At 49.4% G+C, this 14,346-nt stretch overlaps 1 protein-coding gene across 2 annotated transcripts; it reads left to right on the forward strand.

Moving 5' to 3' along the window:
- The first annotated feature begins 396 nt into the window (after window positions 1-396).
- FNDC10 (fibronectin type III domain containing 10) lies at window positions 397-7,486 on the forward strand. Of its 2 annotated transcripts, XR_006355747.1 has the most exons (2): window positions 397-1,369; window positions 6,321-7,486. XR_006355747.1 is itself a non-coding variant. In XM_043997326.1 (1 exon), the coding sequence occupies exon 1, from the start codon at window positions 542-544 to the stop codon at window positions 1,316-1,318; it is 777 nt and encodes a 258-aa protein (XP_043853261.1). In that variant the 5' UTR covers window positions 397-541; the 3' UTR covers window positions 1,319-5,031. The 2 variants fall into 2 exon arrangements, 1 of the variants encoding a protein (XP_043853261.1); XM_043997326.1 differs by lacking the exon at window positions 6,321-7,486 and having other exon boundaries at window positions 397-5,031.
- Window positions 7,487-14,346: the final 6,860 nt, after the last annotated feature.

A 14,346-nucleotide genomic window follows, 5' to 3' on the forward strand; every position in this document is an offset into this window, starting at 1 on the left:
GGGGAAGACCAGCGAGAGGAGAGAAGAAAAGGGAGACCGAGGGAAGAGAGAAGAGACTAACGACTAACGGAAGGGAGAAAAGAGGGGAGAGGAGGGGAGGAGAAGGGAGTGGAGAGGAGCGGAGGGGAGGGCAGAGAAGGGGCGCGCGACGGGCTCCGCGCTCTGCCCGCCCGCCTCGCCAACGCGCCTGCCTCCCAGGCTCCGGCGGCGGCGACGGGGGGCGGAGACGCGGGGAGGAGGGAGCCGGCTGGCCGCCGCAGCCGCAGCGAGCCGAGCCGTGCGGAGCGCCCGCGGGGACAGCAAGAGGACCACTCCGCTGCGGATGGAGGACCGTGGGAGCCGGGGCACTGACTGAGCGGAGCCGCCCCCTCCCCATCCTCCCGCCCGGGAGATGCCCCGGGGGCGCGGGGGCTGCAGTTGCGGACCCCGGCCCGGAGACCGGCGTTGCAGCGGCGGCCACCGCCGCCCTCGTGACCTTGGCCCAGGGTGCGAGGCGCCGCCGCCCCGGGGGTCCCCCGCCCCCCTCTGAGCCCCCTACGCGATGAGTGCGCTCCGCCCGCCGGTGCCTTGGCCCTGGTTGCGGCGGCGGTTGCTGCCGCCCCTGCTGCTTCTGCTGCTGCTGGCCCCGCGTCCCTGCGTCCGCGGAGACCCCGTGCCACCCGTGCCACCGCCGCCCAGCCCGGAGCCCGAGGCGGAGCCCGGCCCGGACCCCCCGTGGTGCCCCTATAAGGTGCTGAGCGAGGGCCAGGAGGCCGGCACGGGCCGCCTGTGCTTCCGCAGCCCCGAGCCCGATTTCCGCTGCCAGCAGCGCCTGTGCAAGGCATACCGCTCGGCGGGGCGCACGCTGGTGGCCAACGTGCTCCGCAACAGCAGCGTCCTGCTGCAGTGGCGCCCGCCGCCCGCCGCGCCGGCCCGCGAGCTGCGCGGCTTCGCGCTCAACTGCTCCTGGGACGGCAGCTACACCCGCTTCCAGTGCGACCGCGTGCAGCTCGGCGCCTCTTGTCGCGACTACCTGGTCCCCGACGTGCACGACAGTGTGCGCTACCGCCTGTGCCTGCAGCCGCTGCTGCGCCGGCCCCGGCGCGAGCCCTCCCCTCCCGGCGCCCCGCCGGCCCCGACGCCGCCGCCGCCGCCGCCCGCCGAATGCGTGGAGTTCGCGGCCGAGCCGGCTGGCATGAGGGATATAGTCATCGCCATGACTGCCGTCGGGGGCTCCATCTGCGTCATGCTAGTGATCATATGCCTTCTGGTGGCCTACATCACGGAGAACCTCATGCACCCGGCCTTCGGGCGCCCCAGGGGCCGGAGACAGCCCTGAAGGCCCGGCCCCGGGGAAAGCGAGCCCAGGCCCAGACAGCCAGCTGGGCAGGTGGGCAGAGAGTGTGACTGTACTTGGCTCCTGAAGTGGGGGGGGGGGGGAAGGGGAGGACTCTCCCTTCTGCCCTTCCTCGACTTAGCCCTGAGGGGCTCCCCTCGGGACTGGACTGGACTGGACTGGGTGATGTGGGAAGGGGATTATCAGAGACCTGGGCAGGGAAAGCATTCTGGTTTCTGGGAGGAGGGGGGATGCATTTGTTTGAACCCAAATCAAGCCCCTCTTCCTTCCCCCAAATCCCTCTAGTCACCCCTGCCTGTGTCCCCTGCCTCGGGTCTCTGACCCAGCTCCCTCCACTCCAGTTCCCAGAACTGGGGCCAGCGCATTGGAAGATGGGATGTGGAAGGCTAGATGGGAAATCTGTGCAGGAGAGACCCCGCCCCTTTCCCCCTAGCCCCAGGTGACACCGGGCCGGGCTGGGGGAACAACTGAGCTGGGGTTCAGGGAACTTTGACAAAACCAACCCGTTCCCCCACTGGCCCTTCCTTTTCCCATCAGTGTTCAGTGATTTTTGACTACATTTCAAGCCTGGACTGCAGCTTTCAGAGCAGTATTTGGGATCGAGGGGAACCTGCCCCTCAGAGGGAGGGGGAGGGCCCACAGTATATAGTCTCCCTGGTATGTTGCAAAATTCGAGGACAAATATGGAGACTTAGTTTACCGTTAAATGTGAGAGTGGAGGCCCCCGGGGTCCTAGGCTAGTCTGCACCAGCACAGCCCTCCAGATTCAGCTCTAGAGACAAGAAGCGTTTATTCCCTCTGAGGCCATCTCCTCCCCTCCCCTGCACCACTCACAGACACATCAGAATCCCCCCTCCGAACTGCTGCAAATCCCTGCCCTTTCCCACCCTTCCCTTCTCCACTGGTCACTTCTCTGAAGTCTCTTTGCATCACCTAATCCACAGACTCCCACACACCTGGCTGAGCAATACCTCAGGATGCCCCTTGGTTGGCCTTTGAGAATCATTAGCATTTAAAAGTTAAAGTTGTGCCATCTGCTGATGGGGGGGGGGAGAGAAAAAATCCATCCCCTAAAGGGTGCCCAACTACATTTTATAAGGAAAGGATTCCCCTCCTGCCTTCAGTGCTAAGTCTGTTTCTGGGTCAATTTTCCCTGGAAGCTTGAAGGCCTTTTGAGAGACCCTCCCCAAAGCTCACAACCAGAACTGGATCCCTGCACTTAAAATTGCTCCCCAGGGATAATAGGGAGCGGCTGAGAGGTGAGAAGGGCAGATGCTTCCTCCCCTCTGGTAGACCGTGGGGAAAGGGATTTTGAGCCCAGGAGCAGAGGCACAGGAAGGAGGGGCTCACACCAAGTGCCTGTGGGGACCAACTTCTTGTTTGCTTGGGGGGAAAGTAGGCCTGAGGAGGGAGAAGAGGAGGAGGGGTTTTCTGTTTCCTCATCTGAGCCACGATCCCCACATCCCCACGGCAGCCTCATTCATGAGCCTAGCGACTTGTCCAGATAACCCCAGCCTTGCCCTCAGGGGGCGCTATAGGTGATTCAGCCCCAGCCTTTGCCCCATCCTCAATCATCCGCTGCATCACTCCAATACCTACTATCTTGTGCCTTAGGGTGGAAAGTTTACCCCGTGGAGACCCGCCCATTCTTCCGTGTTGGGAGCTGTGTTCACTTGTGTTAGGAGCCAGTTAAGCCCGTGGGCCTTTGCTTTTGGCTAGACTAGTGGAAAGAGCAGACAATTTGGAGCTATAGAAACTGGGTTCAAATCCCTTGCCTGCCACTTGCCACGTGACTTTGGACAAGTCACTTCATGTCTTGGGGGTTCCATTCTTTATCTATACAACTAGAAGCTTTAGGGTAGATGACCTACTAGGTCCCGCCCATCTCCGAGTCTGTAGATCTATAATCTACCTGGCTTTGGCTTCTTGGGACTGGCAGGTTATGCTGTGTGTCTGTCTGTCTGGTTGCTGCATGTCCGTCCTTCCTCACCTCCTTCCTTTGTCCCAGCCAGATCTTGCCTGGTGGAATTGTTAGGACTCCCTGGCTATCCTGTTTCCCCAAACAACACATACTAACTACACTGTGGTCATCTGCCTTCCATCCCTGTTCCTGCTTCCCCCCTCCCCCACCAGTAAGAAGGGGGATGATCCACTGCCTTTGGAGCTAAAGTGGCTTCTGGATAAAATTTCCCCAGAGGTTTGAGGGCCTGTTGAGAGAGGCAGATGGCTGCATCCTCTGTAGCGTTGTGTTTTCCTCTTGCTGTGAGTATCTTGTTACTACGAATTCCCAGCTAGGGATTGGGGCTGGTTGCTAGGGAGGGAGCCCGAAACTCTCCTGGGGCAAAGCCAACTGATCATCTGGACAGTACTGGGGTGGCTTGAGATTCAGGGAAGAGAAGGAAAAGCAAAGTCTGTGGATTTAGGGGAAGAGCCAGCTCCCACATCATTACAAGTTAGGAGTAACTTTAAATTATACAGCTGTGGCCAGTGTCACCACTGGCTGGACTTAAGGGCTCTATTCTGAGGCTCAGCTAGCAGGCTACAGGGGGATGTGGAGACCCAAAACATACTGGCCATGATTCAGTAGAGCCTGGACCATTGGGGTATGGGAATTGTCCAAGAAGTCACCTGGGCTCCTGTGTCAGGAAGAGAGGTTAGCTGAGGGCGTGGGGGGGGGGGGGCTTTCCCAACAGTTGCTTCTAGGCCAAAGAGGGATCCTGGAGGCTGTAGGTAGTAGGGAAGTGAATGGAAAATGTCTGAGAAAGTAATTATCATGTCTTTGGAGAGGGGGTATATGTGCACAGGGGAGCTGTGGGGGTTTTGGGTTCATCTCTGCAGATTCCTCAGCATCGTAGGTCTTGTCCCTGGACCCAAGCTCTTGGGGGTAGCTTTTCACCTACTCCATGCTGCCACGTGTCCCAGACAACTGCTTGGTCTAAGGCTCAAGAGGGATGAGTCACCAGGCCATAAGTCATTGCTGATTGACCTGTCTAGCCCCAATCCCTCTTTCCTCCACTGAGGGAGAGAGAAGGCAGAAGACTTCAGCCTCCTTCTTACCTAGAGATTCACTCCCTACCTCTTCCTGACTGCTCTGCCACCTCAAAAGTGGCCACATCATATATCTGTGTAATGTTTGTTATTGGAAATGATCTTTGCTTTACTCTCTGGATAGACTGAAGGAAATATTGCTGTGTAAATATTGGGGGTGGGGTACTTATTTATTAGGGGATGATATATTTGGGGTGGTTTGGGAGGACAATTCAGCCCGAGAGGATTCCCCTTTTTCCCTAGCTCTTTCTTAGATGTTCTGTGCCTCAGCTTCCCCATCTGTAAAACGGGACCGTCTGCCCTCCAGGGCTGTTGTTAAGGGGAGTGTGAACAAGGACAGCTCCCTTCCTCCCCATCCTTGCTCCCTCCCCCAAGGGGCTATGCTGCCCATCAGTCACTTTGGTATTGGGGTTTACCCCCACTCCTGCTTTGCACTGTGCCCATATGTCCAACCTGTCTAGTGTCCATGTGTAACTGCAGCCCTCTGATAGGGGAGTAGGGGGGAAGAAAATGTGACTTCCTGGGCGTGGTCTCCCTTCTCTGTGGACAGTGGGGCCTCTCCAGGTTTGCTGGGAGGGAGAGGGGAAGTTAGAGGCCCACTGCTCCTGTCCACATTGAGCCAGCCTGCAAATAAATTCGTGTTCTCAGCTCTGAGTGTCTGTTCCAGGTGCATATGCGTTCTTCTGCCCCGACTGCCAACCCAATAGACCCATTCAGGGAAGGGAATGAGGCCTGAAAGCTGGGTTGGGTGCAGGGCCAGGCAGATCTGCTTGGTGGCAGTGAGGGGGGCTGGGGGAGGACAGACAGATCAGCGCCTGCTGCAGCTAGAAATAAACCAAATGTCTCTCTAATGACCCATATGAGCGTGCTGCAGAAGGAAAGGCAGCAATTAAAGGCTCCCAGAATGGAAAGGGGAGGTGGGTCCCCAGCACCCCACCTGGCCTTCTCGCAAGCTGCAGACTGAAGCCTAGGGCAGGTCAGAGACAGCCCAAGAATGTGTCATGCTGGTTGGAGCCCTGTCCTTGGTCCTGACAGGGCCATAAAGCGCTCAGTGCTAGAGGGCCTTTAGCCGTGCTATGTCCTTGCCAACCACAGCTCTTGAGTAGTCTGGGTCAGTCCCTTTTCTTCTCATTATAGCAAATGGGAGCAGGTGGGGTCCAGGCCAGAACCATAATAGCAATTTTGGCACTCAGGGCAAACAGCACCAAACATGGTCTTAAATTAACTTTTAATTTAAATTCAGTTGAAAGAGCCAGAGGAGACTTTGGGACACTGTCCCATGGAGGAACACAAATACCTTTGGGGAATGAACATTGGGCTGGGTTGGATGTGGTGCTACTGTAGGGAGGAAGAAGTCCAACATCTGGTAGCTTCATTTTTTAACTGTTTTGTTATCAGTGTGCTAAAATACTATAGAAAGAATGCTGTTGGGCAGCTAGGTGGCGCAGTGGATAAAGCACTGGCCCTGGATTCAGAAGGACCTGAGTTCAAGTCCAGTCTCAGACACTTGACACTTACTAGCTGTGTGATCCTGGGCAAGTCACTTAACCCTCATTGCCCTGCAAAAAAAAAAAAAAAAAGAATGCTGTTAGTGCCTGGGTCCAACCTCTGGTCATTCTACCTTTCTTTTGTCAACATTCCAAGCCTCTAGAGAAGATGGGTTGGCCTCAGGAGCTGAAAGTTGTCCCCCCAAAGAATAGGGAAGCTGAGATGGGGGTATGGTCAATGCTGGCTAGGATTAACCACGTGAATTCCTTGACTAATGAATATGCCATTGCTCATGAGGACCTGGTGTCCAAGTCCCACCTCTACCATTTTCTATTCATTGACTGGGTGACCTAGGATGTCATAACCTTTTCTGAGCCTGTTTCTTCTCTCATAACATGAGGGTGATCTCCATTGCCCTTTCTGTCTCTAAAATGTTTACTTCTTTCAGGTCTCGTCCTGCTCTGGCAGACTGCCTCTCACCTTTAATTAGAACAACCCTGCAGAAGAAAAAAGGCATGGTGCAGACAGAAGAAAGCAAGAATTTTAATTACTTGCGGTCCGAGCTTCTATATTTATTAGCTGTGTGGCCACGGATAAACCTGTAACTTTGCTGAGTATAGGTTGGACTGAATTAACTATGAGGTTCCTTCCAGCTCTAAATGTCATTTTTCTACAGTCCTGGGATAAGACAGCAGGGATGTAAGAAAGCTGTGTGAATCACAGGGACAGAGTTTTAATCAACTGGAATTCAGGGATAATAAAGGAATGGATGAGTTACTTCAAGGCAGAGAAACAAACAGCTTCTTTGTTCAAAAGGCTCAGAGGAACACAGTAGAGGTAGAACCCTAAAGCTTAGAAGAGACCTGAGAGGTCATTGAATCCAACGCCCCACATTCGAGAGAATCAAGGGTGGCCACCAAGACCTGGTTGAGGTGAAGCCCGTCCCAGCACACAAGCACAGGAGGCACATCAGGGTAAAGCTGGTATCTACCCCCAGCTACACGATGGGGTCTCTCTCCTTTTTCCTCCCTATCCTTCAGCTGAAGCGCCCAGCCAGGCAGAGGAATTACTCATCCCTGGCAAGTGGCACATAAATTACAAGGGCTGGAGGGAGGGAGGGGAGCAGAAGAGAGACTGACATTTTCAGGGCAGTCTGGCTTTCTGCCCAGATGATTAGGGAATGGTCCAAAATCAGCAGATGTGGCAGGGGCTGGGGGATGGGCTGAGGTGGGCCTGCCTTGGCTTCAATATCACCTAGTCCTAGGGTAGAGAAACAAGGCTGAGGCAGTAGGGAAGCACAGGGCCATGTAGCCAGCAAGCACTTAATAAATGGTTGAATTGAGCATTAGACTCACCTGTGTTGCACCAACCAACCAATAAACAAATATTCATTAAGTATCTCCTTTGTACTGAGAATCGTGCCAGGCACCAAAAGGGAGCCAGGCAAGTCAAAGGGCATTTATGAAGCACCTACTATGTGATCACCACTGGGTATCCAAAGAAAAGCAAAAATAGTCTCTATACTAAAGAAGGGTACAGTAACGGTCAGTTTCTGTCCTCAAGAAATTTACATTCTATTAGGGGTGACAAACGAACAAACAAATGAATGAATGAATAAATAATTGAATAGACAGATAAATGAATAAATAAATAAATAATAACAGCTAATATTTATACAGCACTTTAATGTTTGCACTTTAGATATATTCTCATTTTATCTTCAGAACAACCCTGTGGGATATTGCTATATTATTGTCCCCACTTTACAGATAAGGAAACTAAGGCTGAGAATAGTTGTAACTAGGCTGTGATCAGATAGCTGGAAGTGTCTGAGGCAGGATTTGAACCCACATGTTCAAAGCTTGGGAATTCTTTCCAGTATACCGCAATGCTTCAATATATACGTACACATACAGGTGTATTACTTTTTTGGTCATTTTTCAGTCATGTCTGACTCTTCATTGACCCCTTTCTTGGCAAAGATAATAGAGTAGTTTGCCATTTCCTCCTCTCTCTCTCTCTCTCTCTCTTTCGGGGCAATGTGGGTTAAGTGACTTGCCCAGGGTCACACAGCTAGTAAGTGTGTCTGAGGTCAGATTTAAATTCAGGTCCTCCTGAATCCAGGGCTGGTGCTTTATCCACTGCACCACCTAGCTGCCCCCGGCTATTTCCTTCTCTGGCTCATTTTACAGATGAGGAAACTGAGGCAAACAGAGCTATGTGACTTGCCCAGGGTCACTCAGCTAATATGTACCTGAGGTCATATTTGAACTCAGGTCTTCCTGACTTCAGACCCAGTGCTCTATGCACTATGGCACCACCTAACTGCCCCAGGTATATTACAGTGGTATGCTGATAAATGTTTAACCACTGCCTCTGGCAGGGTGGGTAAGATGTATGCAGGACACACTTTAAACTCTAATCTGCTTTAAAAAAACATTTTCTCCATCACTTTCTTAAGGCTATACAATCAACAAAACAATAAATTGAGCCCTGAGTTCTAGAGATTGCTGATTTCTGAGGCACTGAAAATCTAACATCAACTCTCAAGATGCATATGAGCAGGCTCCAACACAGCCCTGGATAGAAGATAGATATAAGGCAGGAAAGACCTTATTTAGGAGGTGGCACTTGGAAGAAAGCTAGGGATTCTCCAAACATTCCCCTTTAAACTCCATCTCCCTTGAGCATATTTACCCTGGACTGAATCTGAAGCAACTGGTGGAAGTCGAGGACACCTGAGTTCTCCTCCCATTTCCCCCACTGACTTGTGAGTCATGAGATTTTATATATGTGTGTATGTGTATATGTAGGTATTCCAACCCTTAAAGTGCTATAAAATGCTATTTATTGTTATTATGGAATGGGATGCTGATCCTCTTTTTTCATTAACATATAATATTTTATTTCCCCCCAATTACATGTTAAAACAATTTTTTTTCGTTTCTTCTTTCTTTTTTTTGGCAGGGCATTGAGGGTTAAGTGACTTGCCCAGGGTCACACAGCTAGTTAAGTGTCAAGTGTCTGAGACTGGATTTGAACTCAGGTCCTCCTGAATCCAAGGCCAGTGCTTTATCCACTGCGCCACCTAGCTGCCCCCTAAAACAATTGTTAACATTCTTTTTTTTTAAGTTTTGAGTTCTAAATTCTATCCCTTCTTCCTTTACTTCCCTCCCCCTTCCTGAGATGGTAAGCAATCAGATATAGGTTATAAATGTACAATCATGTAAAACATTTCCACATTAATCATTTTGTATAAGAAGACTTGGATAAAAGAAAGTTAAAAAGCATGCTTCATTCTGTATTCAAATAATATCAGTTCTTTCTCTGGAGGTGGATAGTATGCTTCATCATTGGTCTTTTTTTTTTTTTTAAGTGAGGCAATTGGGGTTAAGTGATTTGCCCGGGGTCACACAGCTAGTAAGTGTGTGTTAAGTGTCTGAGGCTGGATTTGAACTCAGGTACTCCTGACTCCAGGGCCGGTGCTCTATCCACTGCGGCACCTAGCTGCCCCATCATTGGTCTTTTGGGATTGTCTTGTCCAGGGTCACACAGCTAGTAAGTGTCAAGTGTCTGAGGTCGGATTTGAACTCAGGTCCTCCTGAATCCAGAGCCGGTGCTCTATCTACTGTGCCACCTAGCTGCCCCTGATTGAGTATATTTCAAATGAGGTTGGTAGAGTGGAGCCAAGTTGGGGAGAATTTGAAAAGTCAATCGAGGGCCTTCTATGTTTTCTACTAGGGGCAACAGGGGGCCACTGGAATGTACTGAATTGGGAAATGAGATAGGCAAACCTTAGGGAAAATCACTTCGGCAGCTTTGTGGATAATGGATTAGATTGGGGAAGAGACAAAGCAGGGGGACCCATTAGGAGGCAACTGGAACATTCAATGTATCAATTAGTTTGGCTAATTTGTTTTCTCTTCTTCCTCTTCCTCTTTGTCTTGAAATATGCTTTGTTATAAGAGGTGCCTCTTGGGGCAGCTAGGTAGTGCAGTGGATATAGCACCGGCCTTGGATTCAGGAGTACCTGAGTTCAAATCTGGCCTCAGACACATGACACTTACTAGCTGTGTGACCCTGAGCAAGTCACTTAACCCTCATTGCCCTGCAAAAAAAGCAAAAAAATAATAAAAATAATTTAATAGGCATCAGTGGCTTTAAAATTGCACTAAGAGGAGCCAGCTAGATGGTACAGTGGATAGAACACCGGCCCTGGAGTCAGGAGGACCTGAGTTCAAATACGGCCTCAGACACTTGACACTTACTTACTAGCTGTGTGACCCTGGGCAAGTCACTTAGTCCCAATTGCCTCACCAAAAAATCCCAAAAAACCACAAACAAACTGCACTAAGACTTTTGGTACACCTTGTATCACACTTAATAGTGTGCAGAATACATATGCTATCTAATTTGATCTTCACAACAACCCTGTCAGTAGGTGCTATTATTATCACCATCTTTCAGATGAGGAAACTGAGACTGAGAGAATATAATGCAAAGCTATTTATTTGATTCAATATATTCCATCCATCTCCAGAATTCTACAGTAGCAAGAGAATCTTCTAAGGACATGACCAGTCATTATCAAATGAGTCATGCCAATCCATTCCTCTGAGATGACTTTCCATTTACACTGTCTATATTTTGTGCAGAGATGTTTTCACATCTTTCTCATTAGAATTAGAGCTTCTTGACAATTTAAACAATAGTTTTACATATAAATCAACCTCCGTAAGGAAAGAGTCTCTTCAGAAATGACTTTCTTCTTTTCTATCATCGGGAAACCAGCCACATTCTTACAGAAACTCTACTGAATGACTGACCAGGGTTGCCAAACATTTCATTTGAAAAGCCACCAGAAAAAAAAAGAAAATCCAACAACATAAGCAGAGGGAAAGTTTACATAGGAAAATAGCAACAATACTACAATAAGGGACAGCATAAGATTTGTTTCAGCAAAATGTGTGTGATGGTCCATGATGGTTTCAAGATGGCTTGTCAAGTGTATAGCTGGCAAGCATGACATTTGTGCTGATAGAATGCAAATGTTCATAACATATTGATCAGTTGGTTACAAAGCTGATGAGGTATGATTGGAGGGGAACAGAGAGGAAGGAAGGAGCTTCTCTGGTGCAGTGTATAGTATATAAATGAAGGTAGTTCAACCATCCGTGGGAATCAGGTTGCACTAGAATGTGATCCCTTGTAGAGATTTGGAAACAATTTGATGACAGGTTGGAAAATTTCAAGGACATATTTCACTTAGGTAAAAGTGTCAGAGTGGCTGGCTGTACCCCAAATCTTTTCTGCAAGTTAAAAATCATTTTCATCATCGCTGGAATGTCCATTGTGACCTGGCCTAATCTTCTCACTTGGAGTTCCCAGGTCCTTAAAAAAACTTTGTTGATATGGTTAGTCTCTAATTTCCTTGGAAGCAGGGGCTGCTAAGGTTATGACAGGGCTCCTACAAACTATTCACAACCACAGAAATTTAGTATTAGCTGTCAAGAGGTAGTGTCCCTTTAGAAGGGATCCCAGAACAACCCCAGTTACTGTCCTATAAAGTAGTTTCCGTGGCCATCTGAGAGCTTCCTACTCTCATCTCCTCACCCCAAGAGTCCTCTTCCCTCATTGTCTCCTGAGCTCCCAGATCCTTCCTGAGCACCCTATGCTGAATTGCATTTAGCACCCCTTCTCCACTCACTCAGCATAGTGTCCCAGTCACTGAACCCTCATCCCTCTCACTAAATACTCTCTCCCATTCACTGAGTCTCCATCTCTCCCCCTCTCAGCATACTATCCTATTCACTGAGCCATCAGAACACAGCCCTATTCATTGAGACTCCATTCTCCCGCACCCTTACTGAAACGCCCATCCCCCTCACTAAGCCGTCCCCCTCATTGAACATCCTGCCCTATTCATTGACCCTCATTCCTATTCCTGTCTCCTTCACGGAATCCTTTGCCCTCCTCATTGAGCCTCATTTCACCTCACCGAATCTCCCGCTTTTTGGACCCGCTATTGCCCTCCCTGGAAGTCCCATCCCCCTCCCTGAACCCCCACTTTTTCTTTGTCCTCCCATCTTTCTCGCTGAGTGTGCCATTCATTGGCTCGCCTGACCTCTTTGATCAGCACGGTCCCACTCACTGAGCCTCCACCCCCCTCACGGGTCACCTAGCCACAGACTCCCCCCTTTACATCACTGAGTTCCCCTCCTCTCAGTGAGCCCCATTCCGCCCCTCGCTGAGTGTCTGGCTCTCACGGCGCTGTCCAACCACACCTCTGCCACTGTCACTGTTCTCATTTTCATGAAGCTCCTGCCAACACAGTATCAGGGCCCGGAAGGACTGGCTGCCTTTGTCCTCGCTGTCCTAGCAGGGGAGGAGGGAGTCACTGGCAGAGAGCCTTCATCATGACAGAGAAGGCGAATGGACCGTAATGTCTCCAGTCTCCTTCTGAAGGTCAGGATCCAGACCTCAAACGAGCCCTGCCAGGGGAGCATCGGAGCTGCCAGCGCCCTTGGGGAACACCTCCTGGGTCCCTCTGCGGATGTTCTCAATCTTCTCTGCTAGTTCTTTGTACAAATGGTAAATGTCACTGTTTGCCCCTCCCCGCCTTAGATAGAAAGTTCAACATACTAATTCAATTGAACCAGTTACGTTATTAAACTCAACCATCTACAGCAGGAGAAGGGACAGATTGGTGGATTCACTGGTCTAGGGAACAAATTGATGACGAACATTCCCTCTCCCAATGCAAATCAGCTTCTTTCCTGTAACTTCCAGCCTCAGAAAGTTACCCAGAGCCCCAGGAAGTTCTCAGACTAGCTCAGGGGCACAGACACTTTATGCCAGAAGAAAACCTGAACACTGGTCTTCTGGGCTCAATATCCCCTATTCCACACTGCCTCTCATAGAGAGATTTTCCAATTGCAAAACCCAGTAATGATGCTTTTTGATAGCTTTTACATAATACTTTAAGGTTGCAAAGGGTCTTACAAATATAGTCTCCTTTTATCCTCACAATAATTACCTTAGGAGGCAGGTGCTATTATTATCCTCATGTTACAGATGAGGAAACTGAGGCAAACAAGGTCAAGTGACTTGCCCAGGGACACACAGCTAGTGTCGGAGCTCAGATCTGAACTCAGGTCTTCCTGACTCCAGGTGTGCACCATGGCATCACTTAGCTGCTACTTACTGCCTGTGTGACCTTGGGCAAGTCATGTTAGTATTCTGGGCCTCAGTTTCTTGGTCTGTAAAGGGTTTGGAGGAGGTCTCTAGTGTTCCAGCTCTAAAGTCCAATCAGATCCAACAAATAATAATACCTAACATTTATACAGCATTTAAAGGTTTGCAAGGCTCTTTACATATACTGTCCCATTTGCTATGAGGCAGATGCAGTTATTATCCCCATTTTATGAGGATGAGGAAAGTGAGGCTCAGAGAAATTAAGTGACTTGCCCCAGGGTCCCACAGCTAATAAGCGACTGAGGCAAAATGTGCACTTAGTTCTTTCTGACTCCAAATTCAATACTCCATGGCATTACACTACCTAAATGTCTCAACATTTATTAAATGCTACATTTTTAAAAATTATGATAGGCTCTTATTAGATTTAGAGAGGCAGCATGGCCCCTGGCGTGGGTTCAAATCCTACCATTGACACAATAGTTGATGTGTTACCTTGGGCAAGTCATAGCCTCTCATGGTGTTGCAAGCACTTGTCTTAAACAATAAAATTACAGGGGGGCAGCTAGGTAGCACAGTGGATAAAGCATTGGCATGGATTCAGGAGGACCCGAGTTCAAATCCAGCCTCAGACATTTGACACTTCCTATCTGTGTGACTCTGGCAAGTCACTTTAACCCTCATTGCCCCACAAAATAAAATAAAATAAAATCCATGTGTTCCAAAAAAACCAAACAAAACCCAATAAAGTTACAGAGTAGCCTTTAAACACCAACCTGGGGAACTGATTTTATTCTAGGGGAAAGAGGGAGCCACTGAGATTTTTGAGGACATAATGTATACACACATATATGTGTATGTGTATATGGACGTATAGACACATAGGCACACATACATATATTATTGTTGCGTGGAGAATTGGGCTGGAGAGAGGAGAGAGTAGAAACAAGAAGATCAATTTTTTTTTGTTTTTTGCAGGGTGATGAGGACTAAGTAACTTGCCCAGGGTCACACGGTGTCGGAGTTGGATTTGAACTCAGGTCCTCCTGAATCCAGGGCTGGTGTTTTATCCACAGTGCCACCTAGTTGTCCTCAAGAGGATCAATTAAATGACAATCAGGATTAAAAGGGCACAGTTGAATGTAGGAGCTGAGAGAGGAAGGAGAACAAATGATGACTCTGAGGCTGGAAACCTGGGTGCCTGGAAAGATGAGCTGGAGCCAGCTCTTACCAGCTCATAGCAGATGAGTTAAATTTTTCATGTAAGCGTTTACATCTTA

This window comes from Dromiciops gliroides, chromosome 3 (assembly GCF_019393635.1).
Source record: "Dromiciops gliroides isolate mDroGli1 chromosome 3, mDroGli1.pri, whole genome shotgun sequence".
NCBI lineage: Eukaryota > Metazoa > Chordata > Mammalia > Microbiotheria > Microbiotheriidae > Dromiciops > Dromiciops gliroides.

Excerpts from the sequence above, each read along its gene's own strand:
- FNDC10 (XM_043997326.1), top strand. The coding sequence starts at position 542 with ATGAGTGCGCTCCGCCCGCCGGTGCCTTGGCCCTGGTTGCGGCGGCGG.